The following is a 23010-nucleotide window of genomic DNA, read 5'->3' as shown; positions in this document are numbered from 1 at the left end:
TCTCTCCCTTCCTTCTCTCCCTTCCTTGTCTCTCTTCCTTGTCTCCTTTCCTTCTCTCCTTTCCTTCTCTCCTTTCCTTCTCTCCTTTCCTTCTCTCCCTTCCTTCTCCCCCTTCCTTCTCTCCCTTGCTTCTCTCCTTTGCTTCTCTCCTTTGCTTTTCTTCTCTCCTTTCCTTCTTTCCTTTCCTTCTCCCTCTTCCTTCTCTCTCCGCCAGGGAGCAGCATTTGGGTTCAACATCATAGCAGCGAAGGCAGGAGAGCAGCTCGCCCCCTACCTGCCCCAGCTGGTACCACGTCTGTACCGATACCAGTTTGACCCCAACCTGGGCATCAGGACCGCCATGACCTCCATCTGGGATGCTCTGGTCACTGACAAGAACATGGTACACACACACACACATTACCACGGTACGCTCGCACACACTCACAGGCGACGGAAGGACACACACATAACCACGTTACAGAAATACATACTCGCCTTCTCTCCCTCTCTCTCTACCCCCTCCCCCTCTCTCTCTCTCTCCACCCCCCCCCCCCCTCCTCCCTCCCTCCCCAGGTGGATAAGTATCTGAAGGAGATCCTCCAGGATGTGATATCTAACCTGACCAATAACATCTGGAGGGCCCGAGAGTCCGCCTGCCTGGCTCTCAACGACCTCATCAGAGGACGCAACGCTGACGATCTCATCGACCACCTGGAGGAGATCTGGGAGACCCTGTTCAGGGTGCTGGACGACATCAAGGTGATCTCACACACACACACACACACACACACACACACACACCGCTGTAAACACAACCCCAAACAGACTATTCCTGGCCTAGGGACTTGTTGTGTGATGTCAGATGGGTTATTATAGCTGGGGGGGGCGTTAGTGTGACGTGTCTGTGTTATTCTAGCTGATCTGTGTAATGTCTGTGTGTTATTCTAGCTGGGGGGTAGTGTGTAATGTCTGTCTGACCTGTGTAATGTCTGTCTGACCTGTGTAATGTCTGTCTGACCTGTGTAATGTCTGTCTAACAGGAGTCTGTCAGGAAGGCAGCTGATATAACACTCAAAACACTGAGTAAGGTAAGATACTGGTGTGTGTGACATCATTCTCCAGGTGTGTACTAGTGTGTGTATGACATCATTCTCCAGGTGTGTACTAGTGTGTGTGTGACATCATTCTCCAGGTGTGTACTAGTGTGTGTGTGACATCATTCTCCAGGTGTGTACGAGTGTGTGTGTGACATCATTCTCCAGTTGTGTACGAGTGTGTGTGTGTGACATCATTCTCCAGGTGTGTACGAGTGTGTGTGTGTGACATCATTCTCCAGGTGTGTACGAGTGTGTGTGTGTGACATCATTCTCCAGGTGTGTACGAGTGTGTGTGTGTGACATCATTCTCCAGGTGTGTACGAGTGTGTGTGTGACATCATTCTCCAGGTGTGTACGAGTGTGTGTGTGACATCATTCTCCAGGTGTGTGTGTGACATCATTCTCCAGGTGTGTGTGTGACATCATTCTCCAGGTGTGTGTGTGTGACATCATTCTCCAGGTGTGTGTGTGACATCATTCTCCAGGTGTGTGTGTGACATCATTCTCCAGGTGTGTGTGTGACATCATTCTCCAGGTGTGTGTGTGACATCATTCTCCAGGTGTGTGTGACATCATTCTCCAGGTGTGTACGAGTGTGTGTGTGACATCATTCTCCAGGTGTGTACGAGTGTGTGTGTGACATCATTCTCCAGGTGTGTACGAGTGTGTGTGTGACATCATTCTCCAGGTGTGTGTGTGACATCATTCTCCAGGTGTGTACTAGTGTGTGTGTGTGACATTATTCTCCAGGTGTGTGTGTGTGTGTGTGTGTGTGTGTGTGTGTGTCATCTCTCTCTGTCTGCAGGTGTGTACTAGGATGTGTGTGTGTGACATCTCTCTCTGTCTCCAGGTGTGTACTAGTGTGTGTGTGTGTGTGTGACATCTCTCTCTGTCTCCAGGTGTGTACTCGGATGTGTGTGTGTGTGTGACATCTCTCTCTGTCTCCAGGTGTGTACTCGGATGTGTGTGTGTGTGTGACATCTCTCTCTGTCTCCAGGTGTGTACTCGGATGTGTGTGTGTGTGTGTGTGTGACATCTCTCTCTGTCTCCAGGTGTGTACTAGGATGTGTGTGTGTGTGACATCTCTCTCTGTCTCCAGGTGTGTACTAGGATGTGTGTGTGTGTGACATCTCTCTCTGTCTCCAGGTGTGTACTAGGATGTGTGTGTGTGTCATCTCTCTCTGTCTGCAGGTGTGTACTAGGATGTGTCTCTGTCTCCAGGTGTGTACTAGGATGTGTCTCTGTCTCCAGGTGTGTACTAGGATGTGTCTCTGTCTCCAGGTGTGTACTAGGATGTGTCTCTGTCTCCAGGTGTGTACTAGGATGTGTCTCTGTCTCCAGGTGTGTACTAGGATGTGTGTGTGTGTCATCTCTCTCTGTCTGCAGGTGTGTACTAGGATGTGTCTCTGTCTCCAGGTGTGTACTAGGATGTGTCTCTGTCTGCAGGTGTGTACTAGGATGTGTCTCTGTCTCCAGGTGTGTACTAGGATGTGTGTGTGTGTCATCTCTCTCTGTCTGCAGGTGTGTACTAGGATGTGTCTCTGTCTGCAGGTGTGTACTAGGATGTGTCTCTGTCTGCAGGTGTGTACTAGGATGTGTCTCTGTCTCCAGGTGTGTACTAGGATGTGTGTGTGTGTGTCATCTCTCTCTGTCTGCAGGTGTGTACTAGGATGTGTCTCTGTCTCCAGGTGTGTACTAGGATGTGTCTCTGTCTCCAGGTGTGTACTAGGATGTGTCTCTGTCTGCAGGTGTGTACTAGGATGTGTCTCTGTCTCCAGGTGTGTACTAGGATGTGTGTGTGTGTGTCATCTCTCTCTGTCTGCAGGTGTGTACTAGGATGTGTCTCTGTCTCCAGGTGTGTACTAGGATGTGTCTCTGTCTCCAGGTGTGTACTAGGATGTGTCTCTGTCTCCAGGTGTGTACTAGGATGTGTGAGTCGTCAGGTTTAGCAGCCCAGAGGACTGTAGCTGTTCTGTTACCAACCCTTCTGGATAAAGGCATCGTCAGCAACGTGCCTGAGGTCCGCTCTCTCAGGTACGCCTCCATATGTGTGTGTTGATTGGCCTCCGTATATGATCTCTCTCTGTGATCTCTCTCTCTCTGTGATCTCTCTCTCTCGCTCTGCTCTCTCTCTATATAAATGAAATGTAAAACTTTTAGAGATTGTTTGTAGCGGTTAACCAGTCCTCCTCTCTCCAGTATCCAGACCCTGGTGAAGGTGTCGAAGACAGCTGGTAACAGGTTGAAGCCTCACGCCCCTCGTCTGATCCCAGCCCTCCTAGAGGCCCTCAGTGTCCTGGAGCCACAGGTCCTCAACTACCTCAGCCTCCGAGCCACGGAGCAGGAGAAGGTAACACACACACACACTGTAACTGCCGTTTCTCCAGAGGTGAGGTTATCGGCAGTAATTGACGTCTCTCTCTCTGTCTCCCTCTCTCTCTGTCTCTCTCTCTCTCTGTCTGTCCAGAGTGCCATGGATGCAGCCAGACTCAGTGCTGCCAAGTCCTCCCCCATGATGGAGACCATCAACATGTGTCTGCAGCACCTGGACGTGTCTGTCCTGGGGGAGCTGGTCCCCAGACTCTGTGATCTGCTGAAGAGTGGAGTGGGTCTGGGCACCAAGGTAACACACACACACCCTGTCCCAACCTAAATACTAAACCGTGTCTGTCCTGGGATAACATATAACACATGACAACAGACGTTACTCTGCCCCCCCCACAGACGTTACTCTGCCCCCCCCCACCCCAACAGACGTTACTCTACCCCCCCACCCCCCACCCCAACAGACGTTACTCTGCCCCCCCCCCCCCCCCCCCCCCACCCCAACAGGCGTTACTCTGCCCCTCAACAGATGTTACTCTGCCCCCCCCACCCCAACAAACGTTACTCAACTCTGATTTTCACTGTACCCTCCAATCACACCTGCAACCCTGAACATGTGACTATTAAACAGTGGGAATCTGAATTAAGGTCACAATACCAGTGTCCTCTGTTGTTCCAGGGCGGTTGTGCCAGTGTGATCGTGTCCCTCACCGTCCAGTGTCCCCAGGACCTCACCCCCTACTCAGGTAAACACGTTACCCTCTCGGGGTAGAGAGAGACTTTACCGTACCGATCCCAGATGTTCTATTTTGATCAACGTCCAAAAGGGAAATGGAGAGATGGAGTAGGGTTTTTGTCTTTTACAAGTTCACTAAAACCTCTCCTCTATGGTCTGGGACTTCTTTACCGTCTCTGCCATGATGCATGTTCAATCTGTCTGTGTGTGTGTGTGTTTCTGTCTGTGTGTGTGTTTCTGTCTGTGTGTGTGTGTGTCTCTGTGTGTGTGTGTGTGTGTGACAGGTAAACTGATGAGTGCCCTACTGAATGGAATCCATGACCGTAGCAGTGTTATCCAGAAAGCATTCTCCTTCGCTCTGGGACATCTAGTCAGGGTGAGTAGTATGGTGTTACTAACTAACCATCTGTCTTGTCTCTGGGACGTCTAGTCAGGGTGAGTAGTATGGTGTTACTAACTAACCATCTGTCTTGTCTCTGGGACGTCTAGTCAGGGTGAGTAGTATGGTGTTACCTACTAACCATCTGTCTTGTCTCTGGGACGTCTAGTCAGGGTGAGTAGTATGGTGTTACTAACTAACCATCTGTCTTGTCTCTGGGACGTCTAGTCAGGGTGAGTAGTATGGTGTTACTAACTAACCATCTGTCTTGTCTCTGGGACATCTAGTCAGGGTGAGTAGTATGGTGTTACTAACTAACCATCTGTCTTGTCTCTGGGACGTCTAGTCAGGGTGAGTAGTATGGTGTTACTAACTAACCATCTGTCTTGTCTCTGGGACGTCTAGTCAGGGTGAGTAGTATGGTGTTATGTAACTAACCATCTGTCTTGTCTCTGGGACGTCTAGTCAGGGTGAGTAGTATGGTGGAACTAACTAACCATCTGTCTTGTCTCTGGGACATCTAGTCAGGGTGAGTAGTATGGTGTTATGTAACTAACCATCTGTCTTGTCTCTGGGACGTCTAGTCAGGGTGAGTAGTATGGTGTTATGTAACTAACCATCTGTCTTGTCTCTGGGACGTCTAGTCAGGATGAGTAGTATGGTGTTACTAACTAACCATCTGTCTTGTCTCTGGGACGTCTAGTCAGGGTGAGTAGTATGGTGTTACTAACTAACCATCTGTCTTGTCTCTGGGACGTCTAGTCAGGGTGAGTAGTATGGTGTTATGTAACTAACCATCTGTCTTGTCTCTGGGACGCCTAGTCAGGGTGAGTAGTATGGTGTTATGTAACTAACCATCTGTCTTGTCTCTGGGACGTCTAGTCAGGGTGAGTAGTATGGTGTTACTAACTAACCATCTGTCTTGTCTCTGGGACGTCTAGTCAGGGTGAGTAGTATGGTGTTATGTAACTAACCATCTGTCTTGTCTCTGGGACGTCTAGTCAGGGTGAGTAGTATGGTGTTACTAACTAACCATCTGTCTTGTCTCTGGGACGTCTAGTCAGGGTGAGTAGTATGGTGTTACTAACTAACCATCTGTCTTGTCTCTGGGACGTCTAGTCAGGGTGAGTAGTATGGTGTTACTAACTAACCATCTGTCTTGTCTCTGGGACGTCTAGTCAGGGTGAGTAGTATGGTGTTACTAACTAACCATCTGTCTTGTCTCTGGGACGTCTAGTCAGGGTGAGTAGTATGGTGTTACTAACTAACCATCTGTCTTGTCTCTGGGACATCTAGTCAGGGTGAGTAGTATGGTGTTATGTAACTAACCATCTGTCTTGTCTCTGGGACATCTAGTCAGGGTGAGTAGTATGGTGTTATGTAACTAACCATCTGTCTTGTCTCTGGGACGTCTAGTCAGGGTGAGTAGTATGGTGTTACTAACTAACCATCTGTCTTGTCTCTGGGACGTCTAGTCAGGGTGAGTAGTATGGTGTTACTAACTAACCATCTGTCTTGTCTCTGGGACGTCTAGTCAGGGTGAGTAGTATGGTGGAACTAACTAACCATCTGTCTTGTCTCTGGGACACCTAGTCAGGGTGAGTAGTATGGTGTTACTAACTAACCATCTGTCTTGTCTCTGGGACATCTAGTCAGGGTGAGTAGTATGGTGTTACTAACTAACCATCTGTCTTGTCTCTGGGACATCTAGTCAGGGTGAGTAGTATGGTGTTACTAACTAACCATCTGTCTTGTCTCTGGGACGTCTAGTCAGGGTGAGTAGTATGGTGTTATGTAACTAACCATCTGTCTTGTCTCTGGGACGTCTAGTCAGGGTGAGTAGTATGGTGTTACTAACTAACCATCTGTCTTGTCTCTGGGACGTCTAGTCAGGGTGAGTAGTATGGTGTTACTAACTAACCATCTGTCTTGTCTCTGGGACGTCTAGTCAGGGTGAGTAGTATGGTGTTACTAACTAACCATCTGTCTTGTCTCTGGGACGTCTAGTCAGGGTGAGTAGTATGGTGTTACTAACTAACCATCTGTCTTGTCTCTGGGACGTCTAGTCAGGGTGAGTAGTATGGTGTTACTAACTAACCATCTGTCTTGTCTCTGGGACATCTAGTCAGGGTGAGTAGTATGGTGGAACTAACTAACCATCTGTCTTGTCTCTGGGACATCTAGTCAGGGTGAGTAGTATGGTGTTACTAACTAACCATCTGTCTTGTCTCTGGGACGTCTAGTCAGGGTGAGTAGTATGGTGTTACTAACTAACCATCTGTCTTGTCTCTGGGACGTCTAGTCAGGGTGAGTAGTATGGTGTTACTAACTAACCATCTGTCTTGTCTCTGGGACGTCTAGTCAGGGTGAGTAGTATGGTGTTACTAACTAACCATCTGTCTTGTCTCTGGGACGTCTAGTCAGGGTGAGTAGTATGGTGTTACTAACTAACCATCTGTCTTGTCTCTGGGACGTCTAGTCAGGGTGAGTAGTATGGTGGAACTAACTGCATTAGTGTTTGTTCATATATGTATAACCTGAAGTCAGGACGGGTTTTAATATCACCTGAAGTCAGGACGGGTTTTAATATCACCTGAAGTCAGGACTGGTTTTAATATCACCTGAAGTCAGGACGGGTTTTAATATCACCTGAAGTCAGGACGGGTTTTAATATCACCTGAAGTCAGGACGGGTTTTAATATCACCTGAAGTCAGGACGGGTTTTAATATCACCTGAAGTCAGGACGGGTTTTAATATCACCTGAAGTCAGGACGGGTTTTAATATCACCTGAAGTCAGGACGGGTTTTAATATCACCTGAAGTCAGGACGGGTTTTAATATCACCTGAAGTCAGGACGGGTTTTAATATCACCTGAAGTCAGGACGGGTTTTAATATCACCTGAAGTCAGGACTGGTTTTAATATCACCTGAAGTCAGGACTGGTTTTAATATCACCTGAAGTCAGGACTGGTTTTAATATCACCTGAAGTCAGGACTGGTTTTAATATCACCTGAAGTCAGGACTGGTTTTAATATCACCTGAAGTCAGGACTGGTTTTAATATCACCTGAAGTCAGGACTGGTTTTAATATCACCTGAAGTCAGGACTGGTTTTAATATCACCTGAAGTCAGGACTGGTTTTAATATCACCTGAAGTCAGGACTGGTTTTAATATCACCTGAAGTCAGGACTGGTTTTAATATCACCTGAAGTCAGGACTGGTTTTAATATCACCTGAAGTCAGGACTGGTTTTAATATCACCTGAAGTCAGGACTGGTTTTAATATCACCTGAAGTCAGGACTGGTTTTAATATCACCTGAAGTCAGGACTGGTTTTAATATCACCTGAAGTCAGGACTGGTTTTAATATCACCTGAAGTCAGGACTGGTTTTAATATCACCTGAAGTCAGGACTGGTTTTAATATCACCTGAAGTCAGGACTGGTTTTAATATCACCTGAAGTCAGGACTGGTTTTAATATCACCTGAAGTCAGGACTGGTTTTAATATCACCTGAAGTCAGGACTGGTTTTAATATCACCTGAAGTCAGGACTGGTTTTAATATCACCTGAAGTCAGGACTGGTTTTAATATCACCTGAAGTCAGGACTGGTTTTAATATCACCTGAAGTCAGGACTGGTTTTAATATCACCTGAAGTCAGGACTGGTTTTAATATCACCTGAAGTCAGGACTGGTTTTAATATCACCTGAAGTCAGGACTGGTTTTAATATCACCTGAAGTCAGGACTGGTTTTAATATCACCTGAAGTCAGGACTGGTTTTAATATCACCTGAAGTCAGGACTGGTTTTAATATCACCTGAAGTCAGGACTGGTTATAATATCACCTGAAGTCAGGACTGGTTTTAATATCACCTGAAGTCAGGACTGGTTTTAATATCACCTGTTGTATCAATACATCTGTCTTGTGTCTGTGTTCCTCAGACAGCGAAGGACAGCAGTGTAGAGAAACTCTTACTGAAACTCACCACCTGGTACATGGAGAAAGAAGGTGAGACAACAGGATCTGGCCTGTCTACTTCCTCCTCCTCTTATTGCCCAGTCCCCAAAAACAACCACGAGACACTGCTCCTAGATCAGCGGTGTCCCGGCTCACTTCCTGGAGGGCCGAGAGTGTGCGGGAATTCACTTGGTAGTTGATTAGCTAGGAACTCTCGTGACCTGGTTTATCTCATCTCTTTTTACATTGAAAGGATGAACAAAACGCAACAGGCCTCCAGGAAGTGAGTTGGACAGTCCTGATGTCGAGGATTGATGTTGACAGCGGCTCTTCAGTCTCAAAATATGACCTGGCTGTTTGTCGTCCCCCCCCCCCCCCCCTCAGAGCCGGTGTACAGGTCGTCGTGTGCCCTGACGGTCCACGCTATCAGCCACTACAGCCCTGATGTCTTAAAGGGACACGCAGTGGTAGCTCTACCTCTAGCCTTCCTGGGTATGCACCAGGCGCCGGGACCGGACGAAGAGAAGGGAGAGAGCCATGACGCCACGCTGTGGAACGAAGTCTGGCTGGAACACGTACCAGGTCAGAGAGAGACACACACACACCTGGTCAGAGAGAGACACACACACCTGGTCAGAGAGAGACACACACACCTGGTCAGAGAGAGACACACACACCTGGTCAGAGAGAGAGACACACACACCTGGTCAGAGAGAGAGACACACACACCTGGTCAGAGAGAGACACACACACACCTGGTCAGAGAGAGACACACACACACCTGGTCAGAGAGAGATACACACACACCTGGTCAGAGAGAGATACACACACCTGGTCAGAGAGAGATACACACACACCTGGTCAGAGAGATACACACACACCTGGTCAGAGAGAGATACACACACACCTGGTCAGAGAGAGACACACACACACCTGGTCAGAGAGAGATACACACACACCTGGTCAGAGAGAGATACACACACACCTGGTCAGAGAGAGATACACACACACCTGGTCAGAGAGAGACACACACACCTGGTCAGAGAGAGATACACACACACCTGGTCAGAGAGAGACACACACACCTGGTCAGAGAGAGACACACACACCTGGTCAGAGAGAGACACACACACCTGGTCAGAGAGAGACACACACACACCTGGTCAGAGAGAGACACACACACACCTGGTCAGAGAGAGATACACACACACCTGGTCAGAGAGAGATACACACACACCTGGTCAGAGAGAGACACACACACACACCTGGTCAGAGAGAGATACACACACACCTGGTCAGAGAGAGATACACACACACCTGGTCAGAGAGAGACACACACACCTGGTCAGAGAGAGATACACACACACCTGGTCAGAGAGAGATACACACACACCTGGTCAGAGAGAGACACACACACCTGGTCAGAGAGAGACACACACACCTGGTCAGAGAGAGACACACACACCTGGTCAGAGAGAGACACACACACCTGGTCAGAGAGAGACACACACACCTGGTCAGAGAGAGACACACACACACACCTGGTCAGAGAGAGACACACACACACACCTGGTCAGAGAGAGACACACACACACACCTGGTCAGAGAGAGACACACACACACACCTGGTCAGAGAGAGACACACACACACCTGGTCAGAGAGAGATACACACACACCTGGTCAGAGAGAGATACACACACACACCTGGTCAGAGAGAGATACACACACACACCTGGTCAGAGAGAGATACACACACACACCTGGTCAGAGAGATACACACACACACCTGGTCAGAGAGATACACACACACACCTGGTCAGAGAGAGATACACACACACACCTGGTCAGAGAGAGATACACACACACACCTGGTCAGAGAGAGATACACACACACACCTGGTCAGAGAGAGATACACACACACACCTGGTCAGAGAGAGATACACACACACACCTGGTCAGAGAGAGATACACACACACACCTGGTCAGAGAGAGATACACACACACACCTGGTCAGAGAGAGATACACACACACACCTGGTCAGAGAGAGATACACACACACACCTGGTCAGAGAGAGATACACACACACACCTGGTCAGAGAGAGATACACACACACACCTGGTCAGAGAGAGATACACACACACACCTGGTCAGAGAGAGATACACACACACACCTGGTCAGAGAGAGATACACACACACCTGGTCAGAGAGAGACACACACACACCTGGTCAGAGAGAGACACACACACCTGGTCAGAGAGAGACACACACACCTGGTCAGAGAGAGACACACACACCTGGTCAGAGAGAGAGACACACACACCTGGTCAGAGAGAGAGACACACACACCTGGTCAGAGAGAGAGACACACACACACCTGGTCAGAGAGAGACACACACACACCTGGTCAGAGAGAGACACACACACACCTGGTCAGAGAGAGACACACACACACCTGGTCAGAGAGAGATACACACACACACCTGGTCAGAGAGAGATACACACACACCTGGTCAGAGAGAGATACACACACACCTGGTCAGAGAGAGATACACACACACCTGGTCAGAGAGAGACACACACACCTGGTCAGAGAGAGATACACACACACCTGGTCAGAGAGAGACACACACACCTGGTCAGAGAGAGACACACACACCTGGTCAGAGAGAGACACACACACCTGGTCAGAGAGAGACACACACACACCTGGTCAGAGAGAGACACACACACACCTGGTCAGAGAGAGATACACACACACCTGGTCAGAGAGAGATACACACACACCTGGTCAGAGAGAGACACACACACACACACACCTGGTCAGAGAGAGATACACACACACCTGGTCAGAGAGAGATACACACACACCTGGTCAGAGAGAGACACACACACCTGGTCAGAGAGAGATACACACACACCTGGTCAGAGAGAGATACACACACACCTGGTCAGAGAGAGACACACACACCTGGTCAGAGAGAGACACACACACCTGGTCAGAGAGAGACACACACACCTGGTCAGAGAGAGACACACACACCTGGTCAGAGAGAGACACACACACCTGGTCAGAGAGAGACACACACACACACCTGGTCAGAGAGAGACACACACACACACCTGGTCAGAGAGAGACACACACACACACCTGGTCAGAGAGAGACACACACACACACCTGGTCAGAGAGAGACACACACACACCTGGTCAGAGAGAGATACACACACACCTGGTCAGAGAGAGATACACACACACACCTGGTCAGAGAGAGATACACACACACACCTGGTCAGAGAGAGATACACACACACACCTGGTCAGAGAGATACACACACACACCTGGTCAGAGAGATACACACACACACCTGGTCAGAGAGAGATACACACACACACCTGGTCAGAGAGAGATACACACACACACCTGGTCAGAGAGAGATACACACACACACCTGGTCAGAGAGAGATACACACACACACCTGGTCAGAGAGAGATACACACACACACCTGGTCAGAGAGAGATACACACACACACCTGGTCAGAGAGAGATACACACACACACCTGGTCAGAGAGAGATACACACACACACCTGGTCAGAGAGAGATACACACACACACCTGGTCAGAGAGAGATACACACACACACCTGGTCAGAGAGAGATACACACACACACCTGGTCAGAGAGAGATACACACACACACCTGGTCAGAGAGAGATACACACACACACCTGGTCAGAGAGAGATACACACACACACCTGGTCAGAGAGAGATACACACACACCTGGTCAGAGAGAGACACACACACACCTGGTCAGAGAGAGACACACACACCTGGTCAGAGAGAGACACACACACCTGGTCAGAGAGAGACACACACACCTGGTCAGAGAGAGAGACACACACACCTGGTCAGAGAGAGAGACACACACACCTGGTCAGAGAGAGAGACACACACACACCTGGTCAGAGAGAGACACACACACACCTGGTCAGAGAGAGACACACACACACCTGGTCAGAGAGAGACACACACACACCTGGTCAGAGAGAGATACACACACACACCTGGTCAGAGAGAGATACACACACACCTGGTCAGAGAGAGATACACACACACCTGGTCAGAGAGAGATACACACACACCTGGTCAGAGAGAGACACACACACACCTGGTCAGAGAGAGACACACACACACCTGGTCAGAGAGAGACACACACACACCTGGTCAGAGAGAGACACACACACACCTGGTCAGAGAGAGACACACACACACCTGGTCAGAGAGAGACACACACACACCTGGTCAGAGAGAGACACACACACACCTGGTCAGAGAGAGACACACACACACCTGGTCAGAGAGAGACACACACACCTGGTCAGAGAGAGACACACACACCTGGTCAGAGAGAGACACACACACCTGGTCAGAGAGAGACACACACACCTGGTCAGAGAGAGACACACACACCTGGTCAGAGAGAGACACACACACCTGGTCAGAGAGAGACACACACACCTGGTCAGAGAGAGAGACACACACCTGGTCAGAGAGAGACACACAGTGGAGAGCCACTATGGACTAAGGTTCTGTAGAGAGTGTGTCTGGTCTAAGGCCACTATAGAGTCTGGGTTTGAGTCCAGGCTCTGTCGCAGCCGGCCGCGACCAGGAGACCCATGGGGCGGCGCACAATTGGCCCAGTGTCGTCTGGGTTAGGGGAGGTTTTGGCCGGGCAGGGATGTCCTTATCCCATCGCGCTCTAGCTGGCCGGGCGCAGTGCACGCGCTGACACGGTCGCCAGGCCACGTTGGTGCGGCTGGCTTCAGGGTTACGCGGGCATTATGTCAAGAAGCAGTGCGGCTTGGCTGGGTCGTGTATCGGAGGACGCACGGCTCTCGACCTTCGACCTCTCCCGAGTCCGTACGGGAGTTGCAGCGATGAGACAACACTAACTAATCAAATCAAAGTTTATTTGTCACGTGCGTCAACCTTACAGTGAAATGCTACTTACAGGCTCTAACCAACAGTGCTAAAAAGGTATTAGGTGAACAATAGGTAAGTAAAGAAATAAAACAACAGTAAAAAGACAGGCTATATACAGTAGCGAGGCTACATACAGACACCGGTTAGTCAGGCTGATTGAGGTAGTATGTATATATGGTTAACCTCTCTGGTATCATTGGAACGCGTCCCACCTCGACAACAGCCAGTGAAATTGCAGGGCGCCAAATTCACACAACAGAAATCCCATAATTAAAATTCCTCAAACATACAATTATTATACACCATTTTAAAGATTAACTTCTTGTTAATCCAACCACAGTGTCCGATTTCAAAAGGCTTTACGGCGAAAGCACACCATGCGATTATGTTAGGACAGCGCCTAGCCACAAGAAACAACAGACATTTTCCAGCCAAGAAGAGGTGTCACAAAAGTCAGAAATAGCGTTAAAATGAATCACTAATTTTTGATCTTCATCTGGTGGCACTCCCAGGTCTCCATGTTACACAATAAATGTGTTTTTTTCCCCGATAATGCCGCTCTTTATGTCCAAAAACCTCAACATCCAGACAAAGTCAAAAAAGTACAATAAAAGTTCGTAGAAACATGTCAAACGATGTTTAAAATCAATCCTGAGGTTGTTTTTGTCATAAATAATCAATAATATTTCAACCGGTCAAAAGATTCGCGCTCCCGGTCACTCGCTGGACTCATGTCTGGAAATGTCCACTGTCCACTCATTGAAAGTGCTGTATCTCCCTCATTTTTCAGAGTAAAAGCCTGAAACAACTCCTAAAGACTGGCCACATGTAGAAGAAGCCATAGGGATCGTGAACTGGGTCATAAGTCTTTGTATGGTGGATAGGCTTTCAATGGAAAAACAGCCTTTCAAAATAATAGTACTTTCTGGATGGATTTCTCAGGTTTTCGCCTCCCATATCAGTTCTGTTATACTCACAGACATGATTTTAACAGTTTTGGAAACTTTAGAGTGTTTTCTATCCAAATCTACCTATTATATGCATATCCTAGCTTCTGGGCCTGAGTAGCAGGCAGTTTAATTTGGGCACGCTTTTCATCCAAAATTCCGAATGCTGCCCCTTACCCTAGTGAAGTTAAAATGACTATGCATATATGATGAACAGAGAGTAGCAGCAGCGTAAAAGAGGGGTTGGGGCGGGGGGGCACACAATGCAAATAGTCTGGGTAACCATCTGATTACCTGTTCAGGAGTCTTATGGCTTGGGGGTAAAAACTGTTGAAGCCTTTTTGTCCTAGACTTGGCACTCCGGTACCGCTTGTCATGCGGTAGTAGAGAGAACAGTCTATGACTGGGGTGGCTGGGGTCTTTGACAATGTTTGGGCCTTCCTCTGACTACCAATTGGATACCATGAAAAGGGGGTTAAAAATAAAAGACAAAACACTTTGACCTTTTCAACCCCTGACCTCTCGTCGTCTTCCAGGAAGCTTCGGGGGCATCCGTCTCTACATGACGGAGCTGATCGACATTACCCAGAAGGCCTTGCAGTCCCAGTCGTGGAAGATGAAGGCTCAGGGCGCGGCTGCCATGGCGTCCATCGCTAAGCAACAGACGGGTTCTCTGGTCGCCCCTCACCTGGGTATGGTGCTGTCCGCTCTACTGCAGGGACTGGTTGGACGCACCTGGACTGGAAAGGTGTGTGTGTGTGATAGAAGAGTTGAGGTTGTAATTCATTTGACCAACTTGTGTCTAGTGTTTTGTACAGATGTCTTCTCACACCAGGTGTTTGTTTGTCCACAGGAGGAGCTGTTGAACGCCATCGGCTCTGTGGTGTCAAAGTGCAGGTAGGGTTTCTCCTCTCCTTCTGACACTAGGAGCAGTCCCTGTCTCTTGTCCCTGTGATGAGGAGGATGGTGATGATAATGAGGATGGTGATAATGAGGATGGTGATGAGGAGGATGGTGATGATGAGGAGGATGGTGATGATGAGGAGGATGGTGATGATGAGGAGGATGGTGATGATGAGGAGGATGGTGATGATGAGGAGGATGGTGATGATGAGGAGGATGGTGATGATAATGAGGATGGTGATGATAATGAGGATGGTGATGATAATGAGGATGGTGATGATAATGAGGATGGTGGTGATAATGAGGATGGTGGTGATAATGAGAATGTTGGTGTTAAGGAGGAGGATGTTGAGGATGTTGATGTTGTGTGTTAGTGGTGAGCTCCAGAAGTCATCCCCGGGCCAGCCCAGTGTACCAGAGGTGATAGAGCTGGTGTTGAAGGAGTGTCGTAAAGACAACCTGGTCTACAAGATGGCTGCCCTGGGCTGTGCTGCCGACGTCCTGCAGGCCACACAGGAAGACCGCTTCAGTGATATGGCAGACATACTCATACCACTCATTAAGAAGGTGAGAGACGGACAGAGTTTGTGTATTTCTCTTTTATTCCATCAGTATTCTAGTGATTTGTCCAAAATGTGTGACGTCTCATCCTGTGTGACAGAACTCTGCAGCAACTTCCAGGTTGAGACGTGACAGTGATGACGATCGGGATGAGAAGGAGAAGGAGCTGCAGACTGAAGCTCTACTCTGTGCCTTCCAGACGCTGGGCAAGACCTGGCCCAACAACACACAAACCCAGGGTAAGGTTCTGACTGGCCCAACGACAACACAAACCCAGGGTAAGGTTCTGACTGGCCCAACGACAACACACAAACCCAGGGTAAGGTTCTGATTGGCCCAACGACAACACACAAACCCAGGGTAAGGTTCTGACTGGCCCAACAACACACAAACCCAGGGTAAGGTTCTGACTGGCCCAACGACAACACAAACCCAGGGTAAGGTTCTGACTGGCCCAACGACAACACACAAACCCAGGGTAAGGTTCTGACTGGCCCAACGACAACACACAAACCCAGGGTAAGGTTCTGATTGGCCCAACGACAACACACAAACCCAGGGTAAGGTTCTGACTGGCCCAACAACACACAAACCCAGGGTAAGGTTCTGACTGGCCCAACAACACACAAACCCAGGGTAAGGTTCTGACTGGCCCAACAACACACAAACCCAGGGTAAGGTTCTGACTGGCCCAACAACACACAAACCCAGGGTAAGGTTCTGACTGGCCCAACAACACACAAACCCAGGGTAAGGTTCTGACTGGCCCAACGACAACACAAACCCAGGGTAAGGTTCCGACTGGCCCGACGACAACACAAACCCAGGGTAAGGTTCCGACTGGCCCGACGACAACACAAACCCAGGGTAAGGTTCCGACTGGCCCGACGACAACACAAACCCAGGGTAAGGTTCCGACTGGCCCGACGACAACACAAACCCAGGGTAAGGTTCCGACTGGCCCGACGACAACACAAACCCAGGGTAAGGTTCCGACTGGCCCGACGACAACACAAACCCAGGGTAAAGTTCTGACTGGCCCGACGACAACACACAAACCCAGGGTAAGATTCTGACTGGCCCAACGACAACACAAACCCAGGGTAAGGTTCTGACTGGCCCAACAACACACACAAACCCAGGGTATATGTTTATTTCAGAGGCGATTGTAATTGTATTTCAGTACGTGTGTTTTAATGCTGTATCTCTCCTGTGGTCCCAGAGCGTTTCCAGTTGGACCTGTGCTGTCTGATGTGTGAGAGGTTGAAGCTCAGTACGTGGAGGGTCCAGGTGGGGGTTCTACAGTCTATGAAGGCGTACTTCCAGGGGTAAGGACACAAACACAGTCTATGGAGGGTCCAGGTGGGGGTACTACAGTCTATGGAGGGTCCAGGTGGGGGTACTACAGTCTATGGAGGGTCCAGGTGGGGGTACTACAGTCTATGGAGGGTCCAGGTGGGGGTACTACAGTCTATGGAGGGTCCAGGTGGGGGTACTACAGTCTATGGAGGGTCCAGGTGGGGGTACTACAGTCTATGGAGGGTCCAGGTGGGGGTACTACAGTCTATGGAGGGTCCAGGTGGGGGGGGGGTAACCTACAGGAGGGTCTCTCTCCGGGAACAGGGTTGGAGTTAAAACCTACAGGAGGGTTTCTCTCCGGGAACAGGGTTGGAGTTAAAACCTACAGGAGGGTTTCTCTCCGGGAACAGGGTTGGAGTTAAAACCTACAGGAGGGTTTCTCTCCGGGAACAGGGTTGGAGTTAAAACCTACAGGAGGGTTTCTCTCCGGGAACAGGGTTGGAGTTAAAACCTACAGGAGGGTTTCTCTCCGGGAACAGGGTTGGAGTTAAAACCTACAGGAGGGTTTCTCTCCGGGAACAGGGTTGGAGTTAAAACCTACAGGAGGGTTTCTCTCCGGGAACAGGGTTGGAGTTAAAACCTACAGGAGGGTTTCTCTCCGGGAACAGGGTTGGTGAGCCCTCATCGCCAAGACTTAAAACGTTAGTTTAGCCAATCGGAGGGCGAGGTGGAGCTGCTCCCTCTAGCCTATCGGAGGAGGAGCTGCTCCCTCTAGCCTATCGGAGGAGGAGCTGCTCCCTCTAGCCTATCGGAGGAGGAGCTGCTCCCTCTAGCCTATCGGAGGAGGAGCTGCTCCCTCTAGCCTATCGGAGGAGGAGCTGCTCCCTCTAGCCTATCGGAGGAGGAGCTGCTCCCTCTAGCCTATCGGAGGAGGAGCTGCTCCCTCTAGCCTATCGGAGGAGGAGCTGCTCCCTCTAGCCTATCGGAGGAGGAGCTGCTCCCTCTAGCCTATCGGAGGAGGAGCTGCTCCCTCTAGCCTATCGGAGGAGGAGCTGCTCCCTCTAGCCTATCGGAGGAGGAGCTGCTCCCTCTAGCCTATCGGAGGAGGAGCTGCTCCCTCTAGCCTATCGGAGGAGGAGCTGCTCCCTCTAGCCTATCGGAGGAGGAGCTGCTCCCTCTAGCCTATCGGAGGAGGAGCTGCTCCCTCTAGCCTATCGGAGGAGGAGCTGCTCCCTCTAGCCTATCGGAGGAGGAGCTGCTCCCTCTAGCCTATCGGAGGAGGAGCTGCTCCCTCTAGCCTATCGGAGGAGGAGCTGCTCCCTCTAGCCTATCGGAGGAGGAGCTGCTCCCTCTAGCCTATCGGAGGAGGAGCTGCTCCCTCTAGCCTATCGGAGGAGGAGCTGCTCCCTCTAGCCTATCGGAGGAGGAGCTGCTCCCTCTAGCCTATCGGAGGAGGAGCTGCTCCCTCTAGCCTATCGGAGGAGGAGCTGCTCCCTCTAGCCTATCGGAGGAGGAGCTGCTCCCTCTAGCCTATCGGAGGAGGAGCTGCTCCCTCTAGCCTATCGGAGGAGGAGCTGCTCCCTCTAGCCTATCGGAGGAGGAGCTGCTCCCTCTAGCCTATCGGAGGAGGAGCTGCTCCCTCTAGCCTATCGGAGGAGGAGCTGCTCCCTCTAGCCTATCGGAGGAGGAGCTGCTCCCTCTAGCCTATCGGAGGAGGAGCTGCTCCCTCTAGCCTATCGGAGGAGGAGCTGCTCCCTCTAGCCTATCGGAGGAGGAGCTGCTCCCTCTAGCCTATCGGAGGAGGAGCTGCTCCCTCTAGCCTATCGGAGGAGGAGCTGCTCCCTCTAGCCTATCGGAGGAGGAGCTGCTCCCTCTAGCCTATCGGAGGAGGAGCTGCTCCCTCTAGCCTATCGGAGGAGGAGCTGCTCCCTCTAGCCTATCGGAGGAGGAGCTGCTCCCTCTAGCCTATCGGAGGAGGAGCTGCTCCCTCTAGCCTATCGGAGGAGGAGCTGCTCCCTCTAGCCTATCGGAGGAGGAGCTGCTCCCTCTAGCCTATCGGAGGAGGAGCTGCTCCCTCTAGCCTATCGGAGGAGGAGCTGCTCCCTCTAGCCTATCGGAGGAGGAGCTGCTCCCTCTAGCCTATCGGAGGAGGAGCTGCTCCCTCTAGCCTATCGGAGGAGGAGCTGCTCCCTCTAGCCTATCGGAGGAGGAGCTGCTCCCTCTAGCCTATCGGAGGAGGAGCTGCTCCCTCTAGCCTATCGGAGGAGGAGCTGCTCCCTCTAGCCTATCGGAGGAGGAGCTGCTCCCTCTAGCCTATCGGAGGAGGAGCTGCTCCCTCTAGCCTATCGGAGGAGGAGCTGCTCCCTCTAGCCTATCGGAGGAGGAGCTGCTCCCTCTAGCCTATCGGAGGAGGAGCTGCTCCCTCTAGCCTATCGGAGGAGGAGCTGCTACCTATCCTGTCCTTTCTGACTCTCAACTGGTACATGTTGTTCTCCATCTGGTTTGATAAGGATTTACTCTTGTTGTTCCTTTGTAGGTTGCTGCTGTTGGAGAACGCGAAAGACAACCAGAACTTCACAGCCTTGTCCCTTATCCTCACAGAGACATGCAGCGCTCTCACCCACCCACTAGGTAAGACCTGTACACTGCGCTCACCCACCCACTAGGTAAGACCTGTACACTGCGCTCACCCACCCACTAGGTAAGACCTGTACACTGCGCTCACCCACCCACTAGGTAAGACCTGTACACTGCGCTCACCCACCCACTAGGTAAGACCTGTACACTGCTCTCACCCACCCACTAGGTAAGACCTGTACACTGCTCTCACCCACCCACTAGGTAAGACCTGTACACTGCTCTCACCCACCCCCTAGGTAAGACCTGTACACTGCTCTCACCCACCCCCTAGGTAAGACCTGTACACTGCTCTCACCCACCCACTAGGGAAGACCTCCACACTGCTCTCACACACCCACTAGGGAAGACCTTTACACTGCAACTAGGGAAGACCTTTACACTGCTCTCACCCACCCACTAGGGAAGACCTGTACACTGCTCTCGCCCACCCCTAGGTAAGACCTGTACACTGCTCTCGCCCACCCCTAGGTAAGACCTGTACACTGCTCTCACCCACCCACTAGGGAAGACCTCCACACTGCTCTCACACACCCACTAGGGAAGACCTTTACACTGCTCTCACCCACCCACTAGGGAAGACCTTTACACTGCTCTCACCCACCCACTAGGGAAGACATGTACACTGCTCTCCCCCACCCACTAGGTAAGACCTGTACACTGCTCTCACCCACCCACTAGGTAAGACCTGTACACTGCGCTCACCCACCCACTAGGTAAGACCTGTACAGTGCTCTCACCCACCCACTAGGGAAGACCTGTACAGTGCTCTCACCCACCCACTAGGGAAGACCTTTACACTGCTCTCTCACACCCACTAGGTAAGACCTGTACACTGCTCTCACACACACCCACTAGGTAAGACCTGTACACTGCTCTCACCCACCCACTAGGTAAGACCTTTACACTGCTCTCACACCCACCCACTAGGTAAGACCTGTACACTGCTCTCACCCACCCACTAGGTAAGACCTTTACACTGCTCTCACACACTCACTAGACTAAGACCTTCTGAGGAGCGAAACATTTACCCAAGGGACGAGTTTCCCTGAACCTATTCATGAAGTAAAAATCTATTTCATTTGAAACATTCTCTTTTTGAGTAAATCATGATTTTTAATCCGGGTGTAGTTTTAATCCGGGTGTAGGAGTAGCTTTAATCTGGGTGTAGCTTTAATCCGGGTCTGGGGGGGAAATAGATGTTTCTTATTAGAAAGATTCACCGTGTTTATTTATGTTTCCTCCTGTAGAGAATAAGAGTTACTCCTCTGTGAGGACCGAAGCGTTGTCTGTTGTGGAACTACTGGTGAAGAGGACCGGAGGTAAGCCTTCGTCTGTTTACTGTGCTAAATGACTAGTCCCACTTCTCTCAACTCTTCTAAAGGTGTCTTTAACCCAAACATTGGTTGACCCAGGAAGTAAAAGCACCAGTGTGCAGGACTTGACCTTCCATGCCTAGAATATAGGACTATGTTTGAGTCTATGAGAAGAACGATGCCTGGGAGTCAATTTACTCAAACCTGAGCCAACATTTGAGAACAAAATATATACATGAGCACTGCATCATCATCTGTTTGAAAACTATTTATCCCCTAGACCCTGAAGGGGGACATATTGTGACCCTGAAGGGGACAGATTGTCTCCCCTCCTAGACCCTAAAGGGGGACAGATTGTCTCCCCTCCTAGACCCTGAAGGGGGACAGATTGTCTCCCCTCCTAGACCCTGAAGGGGGACAGATTGTCTCCCCTCCTAGACCCTAAAGGGGGACAGATTGTCTCCCCTCCTAGACCCTGAAGGGGGACAGATTGTCTCCCCTCCTAGACCCTGAAGGGGGACAGATTGTCTCCCCTCCTAGACCCTGAAGGGGGACAGATTGTCTCCCCTCCTAGACCCTGAAGGGGGACAGATTGTCTCCCCTCCTAGACCCTGAAGGGGGACAGATTGTCTCCCCTCCTAGACCCTGAAGGGGGACAGATTGTCTCCCCTCCTAGACCCTGAAGGGGGACAGATTGTCTCCCCTCCTAGACCCTGAAGGGGGACAGATTTTCCTCCCCTCCTAGACCCTGAAGGGGAACAGGTTGTCTCCCCTCCTAGTCTCTGAAGGGGACATATTGTGACCCTGAAGGGGACAGATTGTCTCCCCTCCTAGACCCTGAAGGGGGACAGATTGTCTCCCCTCCTAGACCCTGATGGGGGACAGATTGTCTCCCCTCCTAGACCCTGAAGGGGGACAGATTGTCTCCCCTCCTAGACCCTGAAGGGGGACAGATTGTCTCCCCTCCTAGACCCTGAAGGGGGACAGATTGTCTCCCCTCCTAGACCCTGAAGGGGGACAGATTGTCCTCCCCTCCTATACCCTGAAGGGGGACAGATTGTCCTCCCCTCCTATACCCTGAAGGGGGACAGATTGTCCTCCCCTCCTATACCCTGAAGGGGGACAGATTGTCCTCCCGTCCTATACCCTGAAGGGGGACAGATTGTCCTCCCCTCCTATACCCTGAAGGGGACAGGTTGTCTCGCCTCCTATACCCTGAAGGGGGACAGATTGTCCTCCCCTCCTATACCCTGAAGGGGGACAGATTGTCCTCCCCTCCTATACCCTGAAGGGGGACAGATTGTCCTCCCCTCCTATACCCTGAAGGGGGACAGATTGTCCTCCCCTCCTATACCCTGAAGGGGACAGGTTGTCTCGCCTCCTAGACCCTGAAGGGGGACAGGTTGTCTCCCCTCCTAGACCCTGAAGGGGGACAGGTTGTCTCCCCTCCTAGACCCTGAAGGGGGACAGATTGTCTCCCCTCCTAGACCCTGAAGGGGGACAGATTGTCTCCCCTCCTAGTCCCTGAAGGGGGACAGATTGTCTCCCCTCCTAGTCCCTGAAGGGGGACAGATTGTCTCCCCTCCTAGTCCCTGAAGGGGGACAGATTGTCTCCCCTCCTAGACCCTGAAGGGGGACAGGTTGCCTCCCCTCCTAGTCTCTGACGGGGGACGTTGTGTGTGTCGTTCCAGAGAGCGGTCAGTGGGAGTGTGTATCGGGGAAGAGTCGCGAGCAGCTGCAACGTTCACTGTCCACCCTGCAGACAGACAGCAGACCTGACCTACGAGACAAGGCCCAGGAACTACGGAGGAACATCCAGAGTCAACCCTGAACACACACACACACACCTAGTCAACCCTGAACACACACA

General features: G+C 50.8%; 1 protein-coding gene across 1 annotated transcript in view; it reads left to right on the top strand.

The window, feature by feature from the left end:
• The window catches only part of LOC129846355 (proteasome adapter and scaffold protein ECM29-like), a 31701-nt gene that overhangs the window by 3502 nt on the left and 5189 nt on the right, over positions 1–23010 (top strand). The window contains exons 5-22 of the mRNA XM_055914278.1: positions 215–382; positions 556–741; positions 1023–1070; positions 2995–3113; positions 3279–3429; positions 3547–3702; positions 4084–4150; positions 4425–4516; positions 8470–8536; positions 8870–9067; positions 14961–15172; positions 15278–15321; positions 15702–15894; positions 15989–16127; positions 17111–17216; positions 19724–19818; positions 21075–21146; positions 22832–23010. The exon at positions 22832–23010 is cut by the window's right edge and continues 5189 nt beyond it. Coding sequence (XP_055770253.1) covers positions 215–382; positions 556–741; positions 1023–1070; positions 2995–3113; positions 3279–3429; positions 3547–3702; positions 4084–4150; positions 4425–4516; positions 8470–8536; positions 8870–9067; positions 14961–15172; positions 15278–15321; positions 15702–15894; positions 15989–16127; positions 17111–17216; positions 19724–19818; positions 21075–21146; positions 22832–22971 — 2253 coding nt within the window. The 3' untranslated portion in view covers positions 22972–23010. The remainder of the gene's footprint in view (positions 1–214; positions 383–555; positions 742–1022; positions 1071–2994; positions 3114–3278; positions 3430–3546; positions 3703–4083; positions 4151–4424; positions 4517–8469; positions 8537–8869; positions 9068–14960; positions 15173–15277; positions 15322–15701; positions 15895–15988; positions 16128–17110; positions 17217–19723; positions 19819–21074; positions 21147–22831) is intronic.

This window comes from Salvelinus fontinalis, unplaced genomic scaffold, assembly GCF_029448725.1.
Source record: "Salvelinus fontinalis isolate EN_2023a unplaced genomic scaffold, ASM2944872v1 scaffold_0497, whole genome shotgun sequence".
Taxonomy (NCBI): Eukaryota; Metazoa; Chordata; class Actinopteri; order Salmoniformes; family Salmonidae; genus Salvelinus; species Salvelinus fontinalis.
This window is presented reverse-complemented; position numbering and strand designations above follow the sequence as displayed.